The 26,407-nt window shown below is 30.3% G+C and overlaps 1 protein-coding gene across 1 annotated transcript; it reads left to right on the top strand.

Moving 5' to 3' along the window:
• Positions 1-925: 925 nt before the first annotated feature.
• LOC111690931 (fatty acid synthase) lies at positions 926-9,775 on the top strand. Its single transcript, XM_023453538.2, has 9 exons — positions 926-1,293; positions 2,001-2,518; positions 2,580-4,400; positions 4,469-4,892; positions 4,961-6,244; positions 6,300-6,912; positions 6,974-7,248; positions 7,326-7,675; positions 7,728-9,775. Exons 1-9 carry the CDS (start codon positions 1,111-1,113, stop codon positions 9,496-9,498), a joined length of 7,239 nt encoding a protein of 2,412 aa, XP_023309306.2. The 5' UTR covers positions 926-1,110; the 3' UTR covers positions 9,499-9,775.
• Positions 9,776-26,407: the final 16,632 nt, after the last annotated feature.

A 26,407-nucleotide genomic window follows, 5' to 3' on the forward strand; every position in this document is an offset into this window, starting at 1 on the left:
ATCTCCACGGATTCAATATATGTACATATATATTGTTATGTAAGTTTATGTAATCCATAGAAATTGTATACATATTTTTTGGAGGCCAGTTAACCTTCATTAGAAAAGTATACAAATTGCTAAATTTCTCATAACGATTATATTTAAACGTTGATTCGAAAAAACGGAATATTTGTAAAAATAAAAAAACTTAGATGTTCAGTCCAGTTTTAATGTAGATTTCGAAATTTTTAAATAAAAGGTACAATTAAACTATTGTTTCTATTAAATCTTATTTTTAAAATGCAAAATTTCTTTAGGAAATAATATATTATGTAGCCTTTAAATATATATTTCATATAGCTTAACTTTGAGGACTTCTGATGTTTCATGTCATGTAAAATTAAAATAAAACCAAGCTTACCATTTATAAATCATAGATGTTTTCCACTTTTTCGTCAAAATTTCTCTTTGATAACAAACAAATGAAAAAATTAAGAAATTTTTTTATGTATTGCTAGAAAAGTAAGAAAACTTTACTAATTTTTGTCCGCAAAATACAAGTAAATTCCCCAAAAAAAAATTGTAAGAATATATTTTTTAATTTTCAATTAATCGAGCGAATTATTCAGATAATCGAGTGACAAATTGAATACCCAAAGAAAGTAAATTTTAATTTGATAAAGTCCATACCACTTGCTGCGATCATAAATCTGAAATTGCAAAATTGAAACCCACCAAACCACTATGCATTGGTATTTTGTACATAAATTATAGAATAGCTTCTTAATTATACAACATATTGGATGATTTCTATTTACTGGTCGGCGTTGTTAAATTGTAATTAAAATGAATTGAAAGGCCGACACTTGTTGGAATTTTTAATGAGGAAATTTCAAATTATAAAAGTAGACCCAATTTCGGCATTAAATCAATTGCAATTCGATTGGCAATTCGTTCGATAATACAGGATTTAATTCGCTTTATTTGGATTACGCGTACCACTCACAATCGTCTGTTTAAAAATCAAATAATCATAATTAAAACTCAAAATATATTAAATAAAAATATATTAAAATAAATAATATATTTAAAAAAGACCTGCAAATATAAAAAATTAAATAGTGAATCATGTCAAATATCAATGAAACATCAGAGAATATCTCTTCAACATCCGGAAGTGAAAAAAAATATAAAAAATACTCTAGAATCTTTCCGGAAACAGAGGGAGATGATATTGTAATTTCTGGTATATCTGGAAAATTTCCCAATTGTCATAATACTGCTGAATATGAATATAATCTTTACAATAAGGTGTGTGTGTGGCAAACCAAAAAGAAATTAGAAAACTATGTTATAATATTATTTTCAGAAAAGAAATTTTGTTTTCTTATAAACGTTAAAATTACTTATATTGAAAATCTAAAAAAAATGAAACTAAAATCGAATTTTGAGTGTTATATATGAGCGATGTATATAATAATATTTGTCGTTAATATGTGATATATGTATGTACATATATATATAAATTTGAAAAAAGGTTAAACGCTGTGGAATTTTTTTATTTTAACAATAATTAAATAATTAAGTATATTCAAAATCCAATAATGTATACCCTTTCTCATTTGATCTTACCCCATACAAGCTCCTTTTTTATTGTTTCTCAAAACAGAACATTATATTCTAAGACTAATCCCCACTTTCACAATGTTAAGTTATTTGTTAATTTTAACATATCTCATACTAAAATTATCTTAACTGGAAGAATAACTGCCGGTTAAACGATAACTAGAGGTATAAAATCTGATTTCTTTTGGTAAATGTTATAAAAAGAGTTGTCTTTTTGTATCGTGCGAAGATGAAAATTCGAAAGTAAATTTGCGCGGCCGAAAAACGATCTCCTAGATACATCGAGACCGATACGGTTCAAATATCCAAGTATTCTTACCCTCAGATTAATAATAATAAAATTATATATTACTGATATAAATTATTATACATACATATTCAATTTTGAATAGATTGATATGGTCGACGATGACGAACGCCGTTGGCGTCACTTTAATCCAGAAATTCCAAAGAGATCTGGAAAAATCTATGAACTTGAGAAATTCGATGCCACGTTCTTTGGGGTACACTTTAAACAGGCCCATACTATGGATCCTCAAACACGCATATTAATGGAGACGGCTTATGAAGCAGTCATTGACGCTGGTATCAATCCCAAAACCTTGAGAGGTACTAAAACTGGAGTCTACATTGGTTCATGTATTTCGGAATCAGAAAAAACATGGTTTTACGAAAAGGTATCGTCAGGTGGTTTTGGTATAACTGGCTGCAGTCGTGCTATGTTGGCTAATCGAATTTCTTATGCACTTGGCCTGCAAGGTCCTTCATTTCTTGTGGACACTGCCTGTTCAAGTTCAATGTATGCTCTGGACAATGCTTTTACCGCATTACGTAATGGAGAAATCGATGCTGCTATAATTGGTGGAGCAAATCTTTTATTGCATCCTTTTGTTACACTGCAGTTTGCCAGGTCGGTCAATTTCTTTAATTTTTAATACTTTGAGCTTCAAAACAATTTTATTTTGGCACAGACTTGGTGTTTTAGCTGCTGATGGTTTTTGTCGCCCTTTTGATAAAGATGCTAGTGGTTACACGCGTTCGGAAGCCATTAACTGTATGTTCCTTCAGCGCAAGCGTAATGCCAAGCGTGTATATGCAACTGTAGTATACTCTAAGACAAATTGCGATGGTTTTAAACCCGAGGGCATTACTTATCCATCTGGAAAGTTACAAGAACAGTTGTTAAGTGAATTTTACAATGAAGTCAACGTAAGTCCCGACGACTTGGGATATTTGGAAGCACATAGTACAGGAACTGTAGTTGGAGATCCAGAAGAATGCCGTGCCATTGACAACGTGTTATGTAGTCAACGAACCTCACCGTTATTAGTAGGCTCTGTTAAGTCGAATGTTGGTCATTCTGAAGCTGCTTCGGGTGTTAATTCATTAATAAAGGCATGTTTTGCTTTCGAAAATGGAAAGATTCCTCCTAACATTAATTTTGTAGAAATCAAACCAGAAATTTCTGCATTAGCAGAAGGAAGGCTAGTTGTGGTGAAGGATGTTATGGACTTGGAAAAACCATATATTGGTATAAATTCATTTGGTTTTGGTGGTGCCAATGCTCATGCCTTATTGAAGGCCTTTGAAAAAACCAAGATTAATAATGGTGTACCGGAAGATGATATACCCCGTTTAGTAACCTGGGCTGGTAGAAACGAGCAATCTGTAAACACAATTTTGGATGCTATTGAAAAACGTCCTTTGGATGCAGAATTTATTGCTCTTTTGCAAAACATACAAAATGATGAAGTTTCTGGCTTGGTTTTTCGTGGTTTTGGTATTTGTAGTAAAAACGGTCAAGAAGAACCGGCCACGATTTTGGTTAAAGATGTCCAGCATTATACTGGCATAAAAAGGCCTATTGTTTGGGTTTTTAGTGGTATGGGATCTCAGTGGTCACAAATGGGTACATCTCTAATGATTATTCCTCAATTTCGACAATCAATCGAACGCTGTCATGCAGCTCTTTTACCAAAGGGCCTCAATCTTATTCACATATTGACATCGGATGATCCCACAGTTTTTGATAATATTTTGCATTCATTTGTTGGTATTGCTGCCATTCAAATCGGTTTGGTGGACGTTTTGCGAACACTTAACTTGGAACCAGACTATATTATTGGACATTCGGTGGGCGAACTTGGCTGCGGTTATGCTGACGGTGGCTTTACTCCTGAACAAATGATTCTGGCTTCTTACTATCGTGGAAAAGTCAGTTTAGAAATAGAAAAAATTAAAGGTTCTATGGCTGCTGTTGGTATTGGATTCAAAAAAATTGTAAATATGCTTCCAAGTACAATTGAAGTAGCCTGTCATAATGGCGCCGATTCATGTACAATTTCGGGACCTGCTGACGATGTAGCCAACTTTGTGTCTGAGCTAAAGTCGAAGGATATATTTGCCAAGGAGGTTCCATGCTCCAATATTGCTTACCATTCCCGTTATATAGCACATATGGGACCACAACTGTTGAAATATTTGCAAAAAACTATTCCTAACCCAAAACAAAGATCAACGAAATGGCTGAGCTCCAGTGTTCCTAAAAGTGAATGGGATCAACCTGGGCGTAATTTATGCTCCGCGGAGTATCATACAAACAACTTATTAAGCAGCGTTCTGTTTGAAGAAACATTCGCCCTATTGCCCAAAAATTCTTTAACTATTGAAATCGCTCCTCATGGTCTATTACAAGCCATTTTGAAACGTTCAATGCCTGGTGGCATTCATATTCCTCTAACTCAACGCGCAAATAAAAATAATGGACTCTTCTTCTTAACAGCACTCGGAAAGTAAGATTACTTTAATAACAAACATAATCAGCAAAAAATATTGAAATTTTTTTAATTAATTTTTGCAGACTTTTTACAAGTGGAATTAATTTCCCCGTTCAAAATCTTTATCCAAAAGTAGAATTTCCGGTTTCTCGCGGAACACCCGGTATTAGCTCTTTAATACGATGGGACCATAAGGAAGACTGGTTTATAACAAAATACGAAAACATGAAGACAAAATCAAGTGGAGAACGAGTTTTTACAGTTAATTTGGGTAGTGATGATGAGGAATACATGACTGGTCATGTTATTGATGGAAAAGTATTAGTGCCCGCTACTTGCTACCTTCAGTATGTATGGGAAACATTTTCTCTTATGTATCATGGTCCCAGTTTTATGGATGTGCCAGTTGAATTTGAAGATGTCAAGTTTTTGAGAGCAACAAACATAAATGCAAAGACTAGCGTGGACTTAACAGTTATGATACACTATGGTACTGGTAACTTTGAGGTATGGATAAACGATAACATAATATACAATGCTTGACTATATATTTTGTTCTTTTTACTCTGCTACAGATTACTGAATCAGGAGCTTTGATAGTAACAGGAAGAATTTCAGAAATAGAAAATCCAACAATTCCTAAAGCGCCCAATTTTAAGGAAAATTCAGACTTTCCAATGGTCTCAAAGAAAGACTTTTATAAGGAGTTAAAGCTGCGTGGTTATCACTACAATGGAACTTTCCAAGCTGTGCAGGAGGCGCGAGGTGATGGACTCTATGGCAAAGTGGAATGGAAATATAATTGGGTTACATTTATGGATGCCATGTTACAAATACATATATTAGGAACTGATGCCAGGAGCCTTTTACTACCTACACAAATTCGTAAATTACGTATTTATGGTCTTCATCACTTTAACATAATGACTACCATGGATCCCGAGAATCGAGTATTTGACGTATATGTTGATCATGATGCAAATAGAATTGTTGCTGGTGGAATTGAATTAATAGGTCTTCATGCTAGTCCAGTTCAACGTCGTAAGCCTCCAGGAGTTCCAGTTTTAGAAAAGTACAACTTTTTACCCCATTTCCCCTCACCTGTAGTGAGTGAAGCCGATGCGGCACGTATTTGTGTTCAGTTGGCTTTGGAGAATGTACCATCATTAAAAATGAAAATTGTCGAGGTCGACACAGATGGACGACTGCCTATTATATCAAACTTCTTGGATTCAGTGGAAGATTTGCCCGTAATAACAGGAGATTATATGTTCCTTTCAAGTCAGGCGATCACTGACATACCGGCAGCAATACATGTTGAAAATGGCAAACTTTCTACACAATCGAACTGTAACTTTATTATTGTCGGCGGCTTAGGTGGACAAATGAACGAGGAAACAATCAAGGCAACCAATAAATCATTGTTGGATAACGGATATTTGGTTGTTCGTGAGCGCACTACCTCAAACATAGAAAACTTGGTTATTCCAGAAAATTTCAAAATGTTGGCAGTTATGCCGCTTGAAAACAATGAAGAAGTTATTTTGTTGTTGCAAAAAACAAAGAAAAACTTTAATCTCGAACCATTGGTAATAGAGGTTAGCGAATCCGACCAAGATTTCGAATGGTTGTCAAAAGTTCAGCATGCCATTACCAATAAAACACCTGTTGTTCTTTATGCTTTTAATGAAAAACTAAACGGCCTCATTGGTTTAGTTAACTGTCTAAGAAAAGAACCTGATGGCAACTTAGTTATAGGCTTCTTTATTGATGATCAAAATGCACCCCCCTTCAGCCTTAGTGATCCATTCTATGGAAATCAGTATGCGTTAAGGCTGGCAATCAATGTTTACAAAAATGTATGTTTCGTATAAGTACTTTTACCTTTAAATTCATATATTAAACTTTTTTTAGGGAAAATGGGGTACATACCGTCATTTGCAACTTAAAACCGACGAAAAATGCATTGCACGCGGGGATCATGTGTATGGAAATGTTATGCAGCGTGGAGACTTGTCGTCTTTCCGCTGGTTTGAAGGACCATTCGATGCCAAAGAATGTCCCATTAAGGTTGTTTACTCATCAGTAAATTTCCGAGATGTAATGCTGGTCACTGGTCGCTTAGGTGTTGAGTTGTACAGTTCCAGCAGAATTCATCAATCATGTTTATTGGGCATAGAGTTTTCAGGTATTGAAATAAAGACTGGGCGTCGTATTATGAGCATGGTTGAAAGGAGTGGCATTGCTTCGTATATAGAAAAGCCTTCCAGATTATTATTCACAGTACCTGATCATTGGTCACTGAAAGAGGCAGCTACCGTGCCTGCAGTTTATATCACCGTTTACTACGCCTTTTTTGTGTGTTCCGATATACGTAAAGGAAAAAGCATTCTCATTCATGCTGGCACTGGTGGGGTTGGTTTGGCAGCTATACGTACAGCATTGGCCTACAATATGGAAGTCTTCACTACTTGTAGTACGCCGCAGAAGAAAAAATTCCTTCTTGAAACATTCCCACAGTTGAAAGGTACAAGTAATGCTTGAATTAGAAAATTCAAAACACTAGAATTCTTTTTATCTATTCTCAGAGTCTCACATTGGAAATTCACGAGACACTTCATTTGAATATATGATTTCTCGTGAAACGAATGGCAAGGGAGTAGATTTTGTGTTAAATTCACTTGCTGAAGATAAGTTGTTTGCATCTGTACGTTGTTTGGGCATGTGTGGTCATTTCCTCGAGATAGGTAAATTTGACATGGCCAATGATAGTAAGCTTGGTATGAGTTGTTTCCTTAAGGAATTGACTTTCCATGCCGTTTTGGCTGATCGTTTGGTAAATGCGTCTGATGAAGAAATCGATGTAGGTATCATAACTTTGGAATTAAATCAAAATAATTCAGCATCTTATTTTATTCTTGGGTTATTTAATACCCGTAGCACTTAAAACACATCATCGAAGTCGACATAGCAAAGGGCATCATCCAGCCTTTACCTGCAAATGTATTCCAAGCTCCCCAGATAGAACAAGCTTTCCGTTTCTTAGTAGGAGGCAAGCACATAGGAAAAGTTATTATTCAAGTTCGAGAAGATATTGAATCTGAAAAGACAATACCACTTACGGCATTGAAACAAGTCTATTTCAATGAAAACTTGAGCTATGTAATTCCCGGAGGTTTAGGAGGTTTTGGTTTAGAGTTAGCCGATTGGATGGTCATACGTGGAGCTAAAAATATTGTATTAAGCTCAAGTAGAGGAATCACAAAAGACTATCAATCATATCGTATTGCGTAAGTGACTGTTATCATATAAAAATTCTGTATTTAAACACAATTTTTTTAGATTGTGGAAGACATATGGATGTTCAATTAAGGTTAGTACGAGTGATATTACATCATATGAAGGCTGCAAAAAATTACTGCAAGAAGCAGAAGAAATGGCTCCAGTTGGGGGAATTTTCAATTTGGCTGTAGTATTGCATGATGGAATTTTCACAAATTTGACAAAAGAATCATTTATGGAAAGCTTTGCTCCGAAAGCCATTGCTACGAAATATTTGGATAAATTATCACGTGAGAAATGTCCCAAACTGAAGCATTTCGTTGTTTTCTCTAGTGTGTCATGTGGTCGCGGAAATGCTGGTCAAACCAATTATGGTATGGCCAACTCTATAATGGAAAGAATTGTGGAAGATCGTGTTGCAAATGGTTATCCAGCTAAAGCTGTACAATGGGGTGCTGTGGGAGAAGTTGGTCTTGTCGCTGATATGGCCGAAGACAAAATTGATATGGAAATCGGTGGTACTTTACAGCAACGTATTTCATCGTGTTTGCAAGAATTAGACAAACTCTTGTCTGTCCCAGATGCCATTGTAGCAAGTATGGTCGTAGCCGAAAAACGGGTAGGTCGTTCGGGTAACGAGAGCATTGTTGAGACGGTAATGAATATTATGGGAATTCGAGATCTAAAGTCAGTTTCATTAGGAACTACCTTATCGGAAATGGGAATGGACTCCCTGATGGCAGTAGAAATTAAACAGACATTGGAGCGAGATTTTGAACTTGTACTAACACCACAAGATTTACGCTCTTTAACATTCCAGAAACTGCAAGAATTTGCTGATGCACGTGAACGTGAGAATACGGAAGTAGTTAAAATGATTTTTGCATCTGAAGGAAAAGAACAGGCAATGGAGCTGTTGTTGCGTAATCTTGGTGATGAAGCTTGTTGTGATGAGATCTTGGTGCAATTAAACACAGCTGCAGATTCATCTAAAATTAATATGCCTCCAACAATTTTCATACCAGGGTTAGAAGGTACTGCTGGTCAAGCATGGTACAAGATCGGAAGTCAGATAATAAGTAGGGCTAATGTTTTACAACTACATAGCTTTGCAGAGCTGACAACTGTAAAAGCCATTGCAGAAGCAGCCTTTGAACATGTTAAATCTGTTTTAACTGCCTCCCAACCATTTTACATTATCGGATACTCGTTTGGTACATATGTTGCCTTACAATTAGTTGCCCTTCTTGAAAAGGCCGGTTATCGGGGACAACTTTTGCTTATTGATGGTGCTCCTCACTTCCTAACTAAACTTACACGACTTCAATTGGGTGAAAACTTCACAGATAATGAATTATACGATTTATTACTCTCCCTTATTTCAAGCCTTATCTTCCCAGAGGAAACGAAAGAGACAACAGGATTGGTATTCCATAAAATTCCTACATTAGAGGGCAAGTTAGAGAAGTTTATGGAATATGTTGGTAAACAGGACCTTTACAGCAAAGAGTACTCTGCTACCATGGTTAATGCAATGTTCAGGCGTATAAAAATGGCCGCTCAATACGATCTGGACAATATTGAGGAGCTGAAAACTCCAATAACCTTAATTCGTCCAGCTGAAGTTGCGCTTCAGGACATTGAAGAAGATTATTGCCTTACTAGAATTACTAGCGGAAAAGTCGTAATGAAGGTGATTGAAGGCAGCCATTCCTCCATGTTGGATAATCCAATGCTGCCACAAATAATTAATGACTTTGATCCCGCTGTGAAAGATGATAAAAATTTTGAAGAATATATTCGCGACGGAAATCCCTCTAAAATATGTTAATTCAAATTTTAGTTACATAGTTTAATTAATTAAGTTTAAATCGAGATGATTAATCAATTTATTATATATTCAAAAAATAAATAAGCGGTATTGTAAAAAAAATTAAATATTTTGAATTTGGAGTATATATGTCAGGGATGGCAAAATTGGTGCGATGGAACTTTATTTAGATACTATTTGATGTTCAAAAGCAACATGATACTTCCGAGACTTTTGATACTTTCAGGGCCACAATCTCAATATTCGATTATCGTTCAACCGGTAGTTAATTTGTCTTTTAAAATAATTTTTGTAGGAGAAAGCTCTAGAAAAAGCTAATAAAATAATAAAGTATTGAAATTATTTTCAATATTATCTTCAATAAAAATAAAAGCAAAGCAGACTTTGATTTCTGGGTTAAAAAATTCCGCCTGCGCTATAGCGTTAATTATAATTTCTAAATTCTTTGATGTATGGGACCAAATGTTACCTAATTTTCATTAAGACCGAATTTATTTAAATATAACAAATTGTATCATGACTGCTTTAAATATAACAAATTTTTCAAAGTACAATTTCGTGGTAAAAATAAAAACTATTTTTTTTTGGAATGATCCTCAGTTCACTACCAGGGCCCTACTTGCCATTTTGCTGTAAAAATTCGTATTTAGTATATTACAACGCTTGTTTAAGAGGTATTCCTTCTAAAAAGTGAGGACCCAATTTTTGAAACCGGTGTCTTAGTGATATAATAGGACTCCTATTTGGAAACAGTTAAGTCCTATTGGATAGCAGTTTTTTCATCCATAACTTTTTACTTTTCAGGGACTACTACTTATTGTCTGCATTAAAGGTACTTTACATTATGTGATTTTGTATTAATACAAAATATTATTTGAAAATGTAGTCTGAAAAACTAAAACATTTTGTAGTTTGAAATATATTAAACTATTAAAAAAAATTAAAATATTTTTCTTTACCATAATACACAATTTATTTGTAGTTTTCTTTTGGATTTGAATTTGTAAATTGGTTTTCTTTTATATTTAACCATAATTTTCTTCATAATCAATTTGAAATAAAAAATAAACCAAAAAATAAATTTAATAATACATGCATGAACCTTTTTTTAATACATTTTGACAACAAATTTTATTTTGTATTAAAGACAACGAAACTCCGATAGTAATACAAAGTATTGTAATGTTAAAAAATCCCCTTTACTTTGAAGTACTATGTTTAAATCGAGATGATTAATCAATTTATTCTACATTCAAAAAATAAATAAGCGGAATTGTAAAAAAAAAATATATAATAAATATTTTGAGTTTTTTCTTTTTTTTTTTTTTTGGTTTGGTTTTCGATAAAAACCATGACACCCAATGTAATAGGTTTTATGTCCGATTTAAAATTGAATCCAAATCGGTTCTATGTTCAATTTAATGTTTTAATGAATAATTTAATGTTTTAATGAAGTTAGAGCGTTAAATACCCTCCACAATAAACAGGTTATATAAATTCTGAAATTTTACCGATAAATCCTTCATTTCCATTTCGCCTTAAAATATACAATTTTAACACTTAATAGGCTATTACAAAAAGTTATTAAATTTAACAAATGATAAAGTGTGATGTATGTTTAAAATAATTTGTAAAAATGGAAATAAAGATGTTCTACAAAACTATTTTGTAGTAATTAAATTGATTCTCTACATTTTCCACAATTTTTTAACAATAATCATTGTATTTAATTAATATTATTTTTATACCCCCCACCACTATCAGTGGTGATAGTGGGTATATATAAGGTTGTCTTTACGTGTGTAACACCAAGAAATTTTCATCTAAGACCCAACAAAGTATATATATATATACCGGGCCCTTATGAAATTCTAAAACGATTTAGGTATGTCCGTCTGACTGTCTCAAACACGCTCACGTTAAAACTAAGAAAAGGATTTCAACCAAATTCACCCAAAATATTTATTATTATCCTAAGCAGGTTGGTATTGAAAATCAGCAGTCTGCCTCAAACACGCTCACGTTAAAACTAAGAAAAGGATAAATAAAGCTATTGTAATAAAATTCGAGTGGAATACGTTTTGTGTACATATAAATCATTGTGCCATATATGTTTATATATCCAATATACTATCCAAAAAACACTGCCCAAATGACGTCCGACCATTATGTAATAGCGGGTTTTGTTGGAGATACAGGTATACGGCTGAACCGATTTTCTTGAAATTTTCACAGCGTATTTCTGTATGTCTGGAATAGGTAATACGCTAATTTTTGGGAATTTAAAGTGGGCGAGGAGCAACGCCCATATTAAGAAAATATAAAACATACATTTGAGACAATAATGTCACTATGATTATTTAGGATAAAAAGTGTGCGTACTAGCGTTAGGGGGCGTGGTACCTCCCATATAAATTAAATACAAAAATTCGTTTATCTTGGAAACTATTACAGTTAGAATCTTAAAATTTTGCACGAATAATTTTAACATCCATGTTAACATTTTCGTTATTAAATTGGCAGACAACTATGGGTACTCGGAGCCCCCATAGTATATCTGAGAATCTATTATAGCTAGAATCTTTTAATTTTACTTGAAGAATTTTGACATTCTTCTGAAAATTTAGAGTATAACTAGCGAACTTTTAATGGTGACTTGACATCTCCCATATAAATAATATTCATCTGAACATTTTGGAGGAAAAAGGGCGGACTTTCATATGGGGAACTTGAAGGCCCCACATGAATTAAATAGAAAAAATCGTATATCTAAGAAAATAATAGAGCTAAAATTGGCGAACTTGCAATAATTTGCTTGGCATCTCTAAGGTAAGATTAGAATTTTCAAAATCGTTAAGTGTTTTTTTTATTTATACTAGAGGGTAAAACAAAAAATATTGTATATCCCAAGGCATTAGAATAAGAATTATTTTTTATGAGTAAAAGTATATATTAATTAATATATTATTTTAGCAAGTAAGAAATAAATAAATCATTAATTTATTATTTTGAAATTTAAATGAAATATATTGTCAGAAATTAGTAACTAACTTTTTTTGATTATGTATTTATTTTTGATTGGGGTAGAGAAGCACACCGGATTTTAGCTAGTTTAAAAATAATTATGAACTCACTTTTAAGGCGCAATTTACATGAAGACTCTTCAGACGTCTCTTATTTCCAATTCCCTTTTGAAAATCTTCCAAAAAATCGTGAACACATCTACGGTGATTTTTACATGCAACTATGTATGTCTTTTTTTTGATATTTAGTTATATAATCCTTTTTAATTATTTATCCGTAATAAAAATAACATTAAATGTTTAACATAAAAACAACCTAATTTGATTAAAAAATAATAAACTACAATGTTTCTTTTTTTACGAACGATTGTTAATTGAACTTTTTTTTTTTTTGAAATTTGTCAAACACCTCCATGACTAGACATGGTATTCTAATCAATTAATAAATAGTATGGTTCGTATATAAACAAAAAATTATGAGAAAACAATTTAATCACGATGCAAAACTAAAATTTAAAATAGATTTGACGAAATGCAAATAATTTTCTGCATGTAACTTAATTATCAAATAAGTCATTATCAGGATATGCATTGAAAAATTGAAAAATATATTTAAAAACAAGGAAGTATAGCCTGCACCCATTATATTTTCATATAGAGTATTAAACCTGGTGTAGGTTTTAAAAATTAACATTTTTGAAAGAAAATTACAAAGTACCTATATATATATTAATATTATATATATATATATATATATAATATATATAATATATATATATAAAATAATATATATATATATAATATATATAATTATATATATATATATTATATATATATATAATATATATATATTATATATATAAATATTATATATATAAACGGGTAAATTCGGTAACTTCATATATCCTAAACTAGACAAGATACAAAATCAGTAAATCACTGCACCTGATATACTCCTGATATTGCTGGTAAACCGATAATTTTTACACAAAAGTACGATTTTCGTTGCTAACACGCGTAAGTTAAGATTTAAGAAAACACTAAAAGAGAGCACATTAAAAAACCTCACTATCGATAAAGATTTTAATAAGTTTGTGGGTAGAACAAATGAAATGAGAAGCGGAACATTAGCAGTTCAAATCTTGGTCGAGTCAGTGTTTTTATCATAAAAATAGTTAAATTTTTTAGAAACGAAAATAATTGTGGGGCTTTAGCCTCAATTTCTAAATGTTTGGTTATTTTTATTGAAACGATATATTGAAAGTTTTATATAGTACTAGCTTAAACCCGCTACCTTGTAAGCGAGCCGTTTTTTATAGGCATTATAAAATTGTGGTAACCTCTCTATAGGGTCTCACTTAATCGGGACATACATGCTTAATTTCATGTTTCTAATATTATAAAAAATTTTTGAAGAAAAAGTTTCCTTTTATGGGTTCTAACTTTATCCGGGTCATAGAGTATTCTAGAAATCTTTTGCAGAACGAAAAAGTACCAAAAAGTCCCCTATTATGGGTTTTAACTTAATCCGGGCCATACATGTTTAATTTCATGTTTCTAGGTTTAAAATTATAGAAATATCAAAAAGTACCTTTTGAAGAACGAAAAAGTACCAAAAAGTCCCCTATTATGGGTTCTAACTTAATCCGAGCCATACACGTTTAATTTCATGTTTCAAGATTTAGTATTATAGAAATTTCAAAAAAACCTTTTGAAGAACGATTAAGTACCAAAAATTCCCCTTTTATGGGTTCTCACGTAATCCGGGCTCTAAATACTTAATTTCATGCTTCTAGGTTCAATATTATAGAAATTTCAAAACGTACTTTTTGAAGAACGAAAAGTACCAAAATGTTATCTATTTGAGGTTCTCACTTAATCCGGGCCATACATGTTTAATTTCATGTTTCTATGTTTAATATTATAGAAATTTAAAAAAGTACCCTTTGAATAACAGAAAAGTACCAAAAAGTCCCCTTTTATGGGTTCTCACTTAATCCGGGCCATACACGTTTAATTTGATGATTCTAGGTTTAATATATCAAAAAGAACCTTTTTAAGAACAGTAAAGTACCAAAAAGTTCCCTCTTATGGGTTATCACTTAATCCGGGCCATTCATGCTTAATTTCATGTTTCTAGGTTTAGTATTATAGAAATTTCAAAAAATACCTTTTGAAGAACGATAAAGTAACAAAAAGTCCCCTTTTATGGGTTCTCACCTAATCCGGGCCATTCATGTTTCTATGTTTAATATTATAGAAATTTAAAAAAAGTACCTTTTGAAGAACGATAAAGTATCAAAATCACCCCTTTTATGGGATCTCACTTAATACGGGCCATAAATGCTTAATTTCATGTTTCTAGGTTCAATATTATAGAAATTTCAAAACGTACCTTTTGAAGAACCAAAAAGTACCAAAAATACTCCTTTGATCGGATCTCACTTAATCCGGTCCATACATGCTTAATTTCATGTTTCTAGGTTAAATATTGTTGATAGTAAAAAAGTACCTTTTGAAGAACGAAAAGTACCAAAATATTCTCTATTTGAGGTTCTCACGTAATCCCGGCAATATATGTTTAATTTCACATTCCTAGGTTCAATATTATGCAAAAAATCAAAAAGTAAACTTTTCATGCTTATAATATATATATATATTATATTAGTATATATATATATATATAATATATATATATATATATATATATATATATATATATTATATTATAAACGGGTAAATTCGGTAACTTCATATATCCTAAACTAGACAAGATACAAAATCAGTAAAAAGCTTCTCGTCGTTCACTTAAAAAATAAGAGGACAAGTGTCTGTTACTTTTTTTCAAATTCGGCCCCTTTAGGGAAAAACGGGTAAAAACTGCATTTTGGTACTTTTTTCTCCCCATGTATCTTTTAAACCTTTTTTAATTTTTTAAATCTTTTTTAATCTTTTTTATCCTTTTAAATCTTTTGGTACTTTTTGCATTTTCTATAATATTGAACCTAGAAACTAGAAAAAAAGTACTTTTTGAAATTTGTATAATATTGAACCTATAAGCATGAAAAGTTTACTTTTTGATTTTTTGCATAATATTGAACCTAGGAATGTGAAATTAAACATATATTGCCGGGATTACGTGAGAACCTCAAATAGAGAATATTTTGGTACTTTTCGTTCTTCAAAAGGTACTTTTTTACTATCAACAATATTTAACCTAGAAACATGAAATTAAGCATGTATGGACCGGATTAAGTGAGATCCGATCAAAAAAGTATTTTTGGTACTTTTTGGTTCTTCAAAAGGTACGTTTTGAAATTTCTATAATATTGAACCTAGAAACATGAAATTAAGCATTTATGGCCCGTATTAAGTGAGATCCCATAAAAGGGGTGATTTTAATACTTTATCGTTCTTCAAAAGGTACTTTTTTAAATTTCTATAATATTAAACATAGAAACATGAATGGCCCGGATTAAGTGAGAACCTCAAATAGAGAACATTTTGGTTCTTTTCGTTGTTCATAATGTACTTTTCGTTCTTCAAAAGGTACTTTTTGAAATTTCTATAATATTGAACCTAGAAGCATGAAATTAAGTATGTAGAGCCTGGATTAGGTGAGAACCCATAAAAGGGGACTTTTTGTTACTTTATCGTTCTTCAAAAGGTATTTTTTGAAATTTCTATAATACTAAACCTAGAAACATGAAATTAAGCATGAATGGCCCGGATTAAGTGATAACCCATAAGAGGGAACTTTTTGGTACTTTACTGTTCTTAAAAAGGTTCTTTTTGATATATTAAACCTAGAATCATCAAATTAAACGTGTATGGCCCGGATTAAGTGAGAACCCATAAAAGGGGACTTTTTGGTACTTTTCTGTTATTCAAAGGGTACTTTTTTAAATTTCTATAATATTAAACATAGAAACATGAAATTAAACATGTATGGCCCGGATTAAGTGAGAACCTCAAATAGATAACATTTTGGTACTTTTCGTTCTTCAAAAAGTACGTTTTGAAATTTCTATAATATTGAACCTAGAAGCATGAAATTAAGTATTTAGAGCCCGGATTACGTGAGAACCCATAAAAGGGGAATTTTTGGTACTTAATCGTTCTTCAAAAGGTTTTTTTTGAAATTTCTATAATACTAAATCTTGAAACATGAAATTAAACGTGTATGGCTCGGATTAAGTTAGAACCCATAATAGGGGACTTTTTGGTAATTTTTTCGTTCTTCAAAAGGTACTTTTTGATATTTCTATAATTTTAAACCTAGAAACATGAAATTAAACATGTATGGCCCGGATTAAGTTAAAACCCATAATAGGGGACTTTTTGGTACTTTTTCGTTCTGCAAAAGATTTCTAGAATACTCTATGACCCGGATAAAGTTAGAACCCATAAAAGGAAACTTTTTCTTCAAAAATTTTTTTATAATATTAGAAACATGAAATTAAGCATGTATGTCCCGGATTAAGTGAGACCCTATAGAGAGGTTACCACAATTTTATAATGCCTATAAAACGGCTCGCTTACAAGGTAGCGGGTTATAAGCTAGTACTATATAAAACTTTCAATATATCGTTTCAATAAAAATAACCAAACATTTAGAAATTGAGGCTAAAGCCCCACAATTATTTTCGTTTCTAAAAAATTTAACTATTTTTATGATAAAAACACTGACTCGACCAAGATTTGAACTGCTAATGTTCCGCTTCTCATTTCATTTGTTCTACCCACAAACTTATTAAACATCTTTTATCGATAGTGAGGTTTTCTTAATGTGCTCTCTTTTATCGCGTGTTAGCAACGAAAATCGTACTTTTGTGTAAAAATTATCGGTTTACCAGCAATATCAGGAGTATATCAGGTGCAGTGGTCAGAGCATAAAATCAGCATCTAAAAGGGTCTAAGCCGCATCGTGTATGTGTATATAATCATTATATTAATAACATTGTTTGACAGTAAAAAGCTCTCAGAATGTGACCAAGAGCAGTTTGTAGATATGGCTGAGTAGATCAATATACAATATTTAAAATTTTCAATTTACCTAAAAATTGGATTTTATCCTCAAAAACGTATTTTTAATTATTGTCGGACTCAAAAACTTATATCTTAAATTTGTTTTTCCGATTCCATTTATTTAAACGGCAAGAGAATTACAAACTCTTCTAGTATTTAAAATGGAAACCTACTTTTTATTCTGCGCCAACATAATTGAGTTATTAGAAACAGAATCCAAATTTTCATAAATTTTTTGGAACTTTGTGTGCATTTTTGAAGGAAATTTTATTAAGAAAAGTATTTTTTAATTATTTTGATCTTTTATACTCCACTTACACATACACGAAATCTAGTAGATTTCATTTAGAATCTTTTCAAAAATCTAGACCGTTTACACTTATTATTTTTGACATTCAGGAAGATTTCATTTTTTCGAACATTTCTTAAAATTGAGCTTGATGTGAAAAATAAGAAGGAAAAATTGGATATTTATTAACATTTTATTTATAACAAAAAATTAGATATTTAAATATAATATTACCTTCTATTTTAAAGAAACTTTTCATTCATGTTTTTCAATTTATAAAATTTTGTTGACAAAAAATTTTTTTGTTTCTCTTGTTTTGCTCGTTTTTCTTGTGTAGCGTCGTATTTTTTAGTATTATTTCGGAAAAAACAGAGTTGCATCGCTAAAAACTATTCGATTTTGAGTAGATTTTTACGAAATCTAGTTACGAAGGATATATATATATATATATTTATATATATATATATATATTAATATATATATATATATAATATATATATATATATATTATAATAAATATATATTATATATATATATATATATATATATATATATATAATATATATATATATATAAATATATATATTTTATATATATATATATATATATATATATATATATTATATAAACGTTACTGACTGATTGATTCATCATTTATTTAAAAAATAAGCGGACAGGTGCCTGGTATTTTGGTACTTTTTGCACCCCATGTATTTTTTAAACCAGTTAACATTTAAACAATATTTTTGACTCCTTCATAACTTGACGAAAAAATAAAAATATAGATTTAGTACTTTTTTGTTATTCGGATGTTTAAGGAGTGAAAATTGTACCAATGTTTGGTACTTTTTCATAAAACATTGATTTTGCTTTATTAACTTATACATATAAATACTATAAACAGGCTTCCACAACGATGCTGCAACATTTTGGAATAGAATTTTTATTTCGTTAATGGGTAGAAAAAAAGTACCAAAAGGGGTAAACACAGGAAATTTGTTTTTATTCAAACACAATGATCCAATTTAGATAAAAATTTTTAGATTTAGAACACTAAATATGCTAATGAGGTGTTATTTGGAACCCCGGTACGAAGTGATATTTTTTGGTACTTTTTCATTCTTCATCTGATACTTTTTGAGTTTTCTTTGATATAGAAATCGAAACATGAAATTAATAACGAAGGGAATTTTCGGAACTTTTTCGTTCTACAGAGGTTTTTTTTAGTTTTCTTTCAAATTAAACCTAGAAGCATGAAATTAAGCATGTAAAGCCCGGAGAATGAGAATCTATTAAAGGGGACTTTTTTGTACTTTTTCGTACTTAGACTGGTAGGTACTTTTTGAGTTTTCTATTAAATTTAACCTAGAAACATGAAATTAAGCATGTAGACCCCGGAGTAAATGAGAATCTATAAAAGTGGACTTTTTGGTACTTTTTCGTTCTACAAAAGGTACTTTTTGAGTTTTCTATAAAATTTAACCTAGAAAAATGAAATTAAGCATGTAGAGCCCGGAGTAAATGAGAATCTATAAAAGGGGCATTTTTGGTACTTTTTCGTTCTTCAAAAGGTACTTTTAGAGTTTCCTATAAAATTTAACCTAGAAACATGAAAGTAAACATGTAGAGCCCGGAGTAAATGAGAATCTATAAAAGGGGACTTTTTGGTACTATTTCGTTCTTCAAATGGACTTTTTAAATTTCTTATAATATTGAACCTAGAAACATGAAATTAAGTATGTAGAGCCTGGATTAAGTGAGAACATATAAAAGGGGAGTTTTTGGTACTTTTTCGTTCTTCAAAAGGTACTTTTTGGATTTTTGTATAACGTTGAATCTAGAAATGTGAAATTGAGCCCGGATTAAGTGAGGACCTATAAAAGGGAACTTTTTTGTACTTTTTCGTTCTTCAAAAGGTACTTTTTGTGTTTTTTATAATATTGAAACATGAAATTAAGCATGTGGAGTTAATTAGAATCTATAAAAGTGGTAGACATAAAACTAAGCAATCAGGGACTTAAGTGAATGAAAATTTAAACTGGAATATTTTCTGGTACTTTTTGAATTTTTTATAATATTGAACTTAGGAACATGAAATTAAATAAAATAGGTCTTTCGGTACTTTTTCGCACTTCATTGGTACTTTTAGAGCTTTCTAAAATATTGAATATATAAACATAAAATTAAACACGCAGTATCCTAAGTGAACGAAAATTGAAAAAGGATACTTTGGTACTTTTTTGTTCTTTTACTAATACTTTTCTATAATATTGAACCTAAAAACATAAAATTGGACATGCAGCTTCCTGATTGTATAAAAATCTATAAGCGATTTTTTAGTTTCTGGTTGAAACTTAAACATGCGTCATCCTGATTTAACCAAAATATATAAAAAGGCACTGTCTGGTACTTTTTCGTTCTTTAACTGTTTTTTTTTTAATTTTCTGTAATATTGAGACTAGAATCATAAAATCAAACTTAAAGAGTTATCTAAAAGGGGAATTTTTGATATTGCAGATATATATACATTTACAATAATAATTATATTTATTTTATTCCATTACGATGAGGGTAGCGGAGCACACTGGGTATAGCTAGTATAATATAATATTAAAATATAAAGATATATTCAGTCCAAAATACATAAATATAACAATTTTTCCCAATTTAAAAATGTTAAATCTGCTTTTGATTCTAATAAAATAATATCGGCAACTAAAAAAACACAAAACCGACAACTATTAAGAACAGTTTTTTTTTTTTGATAACTTCCGATTTTCGGGGTATATAAAAAATTCAAAATATTGTATTGTGAACTACTCTACTATACCTACAAACTACGCTTGGTCCCGTAAAAAGTGTATTATTTGTAATTTTGTCAAACAGTGTAATTAATACACATTGATGAGAAAGTCCCAGCAAAATCTTTGCTTACAATGACTACCATTAAGTACTTCATTAACGACTTACTTTGTAAGTAAAGTTAAAAAAATCAAAATAAAGAAACAAACAAAAATAAAACAGTTACTTTTTCTGTTTTCTTCCTTTTTTTGTGAACACGATATCAAATGTCTATTTTTAGACAAACAGAAAATAAAATAGTATTTGTGTGTGAAAACTATTATTTGACGCACAATAAAACAACAAAGCAGAGGTGTAGTAAGAGTAGCATTCAACTGGTAGACGGAAGGTATTGAGTTCAACCCCAGCCTGTGTCGACTTTTTATTTTTTCATAAATATTTTATAAATAACTCTACTAAAAAACAACTTATTTCCAACCAAAGTATAACAAGTAGTCCGACTCTCATATACAGGAAATTACTCTCTCACATCTACGAGTGTCGTGTGAATTCGACTCTCTTGTGAGAAATTTAAACTTGTCAAAACCTCCAAATGTTTAACTTACTTTTTGGGCCACTTTTAAGGACTGTGCGCGAAATTACGGTTGTGCACAAAAAATCTGTAATTTTTTAAAATAATTTTATCTCACTTTTCATACAAAATTTTGTTTAATTTTCCTAACCTGGAAAAAAATATTTTTTTCTAATTATTGACATTTCATTTTTGTTGTTGTTGAATTTCAATTTTCAAACAGAGTTTCAATTTTTGGTATTGAAAATTCGAACAAATTTAAAATTGTAACTTTTTTATAAAACTCTGTGTGTTTGGAATGCACCAATACATATACATTTTTGTTACTAACACATATTTAGAGTTATGTACTTTTTCACTAACACATGCTTAGAGTTAGGTACTGCTGTCAAAAAGTCGGACTACTTGTTATACTTTGGTTTAATGTTACTTATTGATTTTTTCATTATAAAACGGAATTTTATCAAAACAGTTTTAAAACTATGCTTTTCAATGTTTTAATTAGATGATACTTTCGTTTTTTACTGCGTATTAAAATCGATTAGAACTCTTTTTTAGATGAAATTTTCGGTTTTCCTGATTATAACATTTGAAATCTTATTCAAATGAAATTTCAGATTTTACTGGGTAAATAAACGGCATTTTGCAAATTCCAATGTGTGTCTATCAACTAGCCATCAAGGTCAGATAACCGAAAGAATTAGTATTTTAAAAAAATGATTATAAGTGCATAAAAATTTTAATCCTATGTAATTATTACGATTTCTATGCAACGCACAAATTATACATATTATATTTTCTATTCTAAAATTGTTCACATGAAAGTAAAACGTGATTTTATGAAAAACCTGTTATTATAAACGCTATATTACCCGCTGAAAAGCATACACATTTATAAATTTGTTTTCAAATAAATATGTGAGAAAAATTCATAATTATGTTAAATTAGTCAAAATTATTTTGACCGACACTGTATGTATGTAAGTGTAGTTAATTGAACAAACAAAAATAAACGCTGTCTCCAAACTCAAAAGCTTAACAAGATCAAGGCTGGTGAATAGCATGTACATTAAACCGGCACATAATTTTACAAGTGTATAATTTGCGTATATTTGTTACCAATTAATTGTTGACAATAAGTTTCGTTTATAACTTTGTCTTTTGAATGAGTATTTCTAAAATTATAAAAGTAAATTGACTTTTGTAAAACATATGATCGTGCATATATGTACATATGTATATAGGTAGTAGGGTGATCAACTCGTCTTTTTTTCTGTTTTACCAGTGTAAATGCTGATTAATCGAATAAAAATAACCTGGTTTTTCCAATTACAATAATAATAGAATAAACATACTTTAAATTTTAGGCTGAAATTTAAAGGATTACATTTTGTTCAAATCTTGTATACATTAAAGAAATAATGTATATCTTACAACTAGACCTCTAGTTATACCGGCTTATGCAAAAATGATTATTAAGTTAACAGTGGTTACTAAAACCTGTTTTTATATGGAACAAGTGTGTAATAAACCATAGTTAACTTAAATAATCGTTTTGCATAAGGTCCATAATTTTAAAAATATTTACAAGATGTTGATAAATGTTACATTAATTTTTGGAAATCTACTCTTCTATATAATTAATAGGCAAGGCGATTTTTTTGTTACCCCATTTACTCTTACAGTATACATACGATCTTGACCAAAGGTATATCATTTTAAAGATATTAGTTATATATATATATATAATTATATATATTATATATATATATATATATATATATATATATATATATTATATATATATATATATAATATAATTATATATATATATTAATTAATGAGATCGGTTCAGAATTTTGGGAGCTATAAGCATTAAGAGTTGTTACTAATACATAGAAACAAGAGTCACACGTACGTATGCTTGAACTAAATAACCCTGCCAGCAAATTTGAGTTTAATTTTGGGTTTCAATTTTATGTTTCTCAGTCCTAAGTTAAAAAAATTACATAAACAAGATACATTACTTTCTAATTTTGATCATAATTTTGTTAAATTTTAGTGCGTTTTAATACACCACGAGGAATATTAAATGATAATAAGTAATAGAATAAAAATTTTAAAAACGAACACTTTTTAATACACTAAGAAGATACATAGTTTAATGCAAAATAATTCTTGCTCTAAAAATTCAGAAGGAAAAGTGTTTGCACATTTCAGTAAATATATTTATTTCATTGTGATCAGTTGTGTGATACATTGTGAAATTTAGATTTTGTAATAAATTGTGTTAATTCAAAATTTAATATATCAAAAACATAGTTTAATATATAAAAAGCTTCAGTAAGAGATTAGTGAGTGTAAAACTATATAAAAAAGGAAAAATGAAAAAAATTTTATAAAGTCGCTTTTAGAGCTTAAAAGAGTATAAAATCATAACACTTTCCAGTTTGACTATTGTTATGGCTAAACTAGAAATTTACTACTTTTGTGTTATAAAAAAGTGACTTGAAACTGAAACGAAATCGACATATCAAGTAAGTATTAAACGGGCGAAACAGTTTCTTCCGAACGGGGTCAAATTTCATTCACTCAGATTATAACAAATTAGATTATTTTAAACTTTAAGCTGTAACGTTATGGTTACAATTTGGATAGAATTTGTTGGCAGGGAAACAAACCAAAAAATAAAACATAAAAAGTAAACAACACATCTTCTAGAAAGAAGAGAGGAGAGTATTTTTAAATATCTTTATAAGTTTAAGGAATCCAGTGATGCCACAAAACTCTAATAAATATTAAAATTGGAAATTTGGGAAGCGCCCTTTATGTACTCGATTATATATAAATACGCGTAGCCAAAACAATTGGAAACATTTTCGGCTCTATTACTTGACCGATTTTCTTGATTCTTTTTTTTTAATACAGATTGGCGTGCCTCACTGCAGAATCTATCAATCAAATTTTTTTTAATTAAAACATAAAAAACAAAATAAGAATGCAAAACAACACTGCTTTTTTATTTTAGAACAAGTATGAATGTAAAGTCGGGCGTAGCCGACCATTTGATACCCTACACCAGTCAGTATGTATGTTTAAAATGGGGATTATTAAAAAAAAATAAAGCATTTGGTTTGTTTTTTACCTTTATTTCGGAATATTTTTACTTTTTTTTGGCAAAAAAAGAGATTTTTTATGAGCGCTTAAAGGGGAGTATGGCAAAATATAATATAAATAATCGACTCAGAAAATTATTCTAAGCCGATTGGTATACTTTAAGGTGGGTATAGGACGAATACTTTTGTATGTTGCAAACATCAGCACAGACCCAATATACCCTCCCCACTAAAGTGGGTAGGGTATAAAAAAGTGTGAAAACAGGTTACTTCTCTGTTAATGTTTTCTTTTTCTATTTGTCAGTGATATTTTTGTTGTTGTTTTTAATACGATTTTTATAATATTTCGAAAATTAGATTTTATTGTTTTTGCTAAATTGTGAATGTAATAATGATGTATTATGATGTGTGTTACAAAAGGATGTTGGCGTTTGACCTGGGAAAACATTGATGGGACAATAATTCTACATAAATGTTAGTTTTTATCTATTTATATGATAGACAAAAATAAAGCCTGTTAATACATAAGTAGGAAAGTTTAGTTTGTCATGTCGGTACATTATTCACCGTAATAAATGAATCAGTATATCGCTAAATAAATAAATATAAATATAAAATGTGTGTGGCCTCCGGTAGGTTAGTGGTTAGTGTTGTAGTCTGTTATACCGGAGGTGGTGGGTTCGATTCCTAACCGTGGCACTGGTTAAGGAGCGCACAACAGGCCCGATAGAGGCCTAGGTGTATTTCTTTGGATTTGATGTGTATACATCCTCCTTTCAAACTAACTAACTAACTAACTATATCGCTAATATGCAGGTTTAGCACAATGAGGATTTGAGGGAATAGAAGACTCTTTCGTGTTATTCTAACCAATTAGGAAAAAAGGCGGTTTCAGAAATATTAGTGTAAAGTGAAAACTATAGTTTGTATGATTATTTATACCATATACCGGCGGATAGAGAGGCAGATAAAAAAATCACCACTACACACACACTATTGGCATATTTTTCATTGAAATTGCACTGAAAAAAAAATTTGGTTATTTTTAATTTTGAAGATTAAATTGCATTACTGTAAAATGCGAATATTTATAGACAATGTGTAATCAATGTACTTAAGAATGATAATTTCTTCACATAGAAACAACATTTCTAATTAAAATGTACAAAAAAAGTATGAAACAAGATTAACTTATTTACTTTCATTGTTATGCATTCTAGAAAATTATTTAGAATGTACGTTGTTTTTGTTTTTTTCAAGTTGTGTTTGCAATTTCTTTAACAAAGCGACATCAACCTGCCTTGTTGAATGCTGTCAAGCAACTAAATAAAATATTTGTATTTTTGATGCTCTTGTTTAGAGGTTCGTATGCGATCGTGTTGTGTACATGTAATTTGCCGAAAATCTTCGTTGTCAGAACAATACTAGCGCCGACGTCTGATTTATACATATGTTTTATAAAAATAGAAAGAAGATAAAACTAGTCAAATACAAATCATGTTTTCTGGGTTAATGCCAACCCATTTGGTTTAGTATTTACTCTTAAAGCTCTTTTTTAAAGGCCTTGTAGTACAACTTCATAGAATATCTTCTATTAAATATATACATTAAAATTTATTTTTTAAGAAGTTTTTGTCTAGTGTTATGAGGGTGATTTTATAGAACATAAACCTGAAGGATGGACTTTTTATATTAAAAACAGCAGAATAAAACCTGTTCCAAAATGTCATTCCGATCTAAAATTTTATTAATTTAGTAAAAATATTTATTAAAATTAAGAGAAAAAACACAAATTTTTAAAACATCCGATTTTAAAAATTGAAAGTGGTTTTATTCCAAAAAGTCTTTTTACTTCATTTTAAAAACGGACATAATTCCACTTTCGATAGGGATGAAATTCTGTTATAGTTCTTATAGCAATAATTGCAAATTTAATGACTTTAGAAGTATTGAATTTGAAATAAAATAAAAAAGATGAATAACCTGTGTTAAAATCATTACTTCTGTAGGCTTTTTCTTTCTCTTTGCTGGGATGTAGAGATATAGGTTGAATAGTGCTGGAAAGGCACTATTCAACCTA

Source organism: Lucilia cuprina, chromosome 4 (genome assembly GCF_022045245.1).
Source record: "Lucilia cuprina isolate Lc7/37 chromosome 4, ASM2204524v1, whole genome shotgun sequence".
Taxonomy (NCBI): Eukaryota; Metazoa; Arthropoda; class Insecta; order Diptera; family Calliphoridae; genus Lucilia; species Lucilia cuprina.

What these genes read in the sequence shown, in the direction of transcription:
- LOC111690931 (XM_023453538.2), top strand. Translation starts at nt 1,111, where the DNA reads ATGTCAAATATCAATGAAACATCAGAGAATATCTCTTCAACATCCGGA. An exon ending in ATGGTACTGGTAACTTTGAG is followed by an intron (nt 4,893 to 4,960) that starts GTATGGATAAAC and finishes ACTCTGCTACAG; the next exon opens with ATTACTGAATCAGGAGCTTT. An exon ending in CAATCAATGTTTACAAAAAT is followed by an intron (nt 6,245 to 6,299) that starts GTATGTTTCGTA and finishes AACTTTTTTTAG; the next exon opens with GGAAAATGGGGTACATACCG.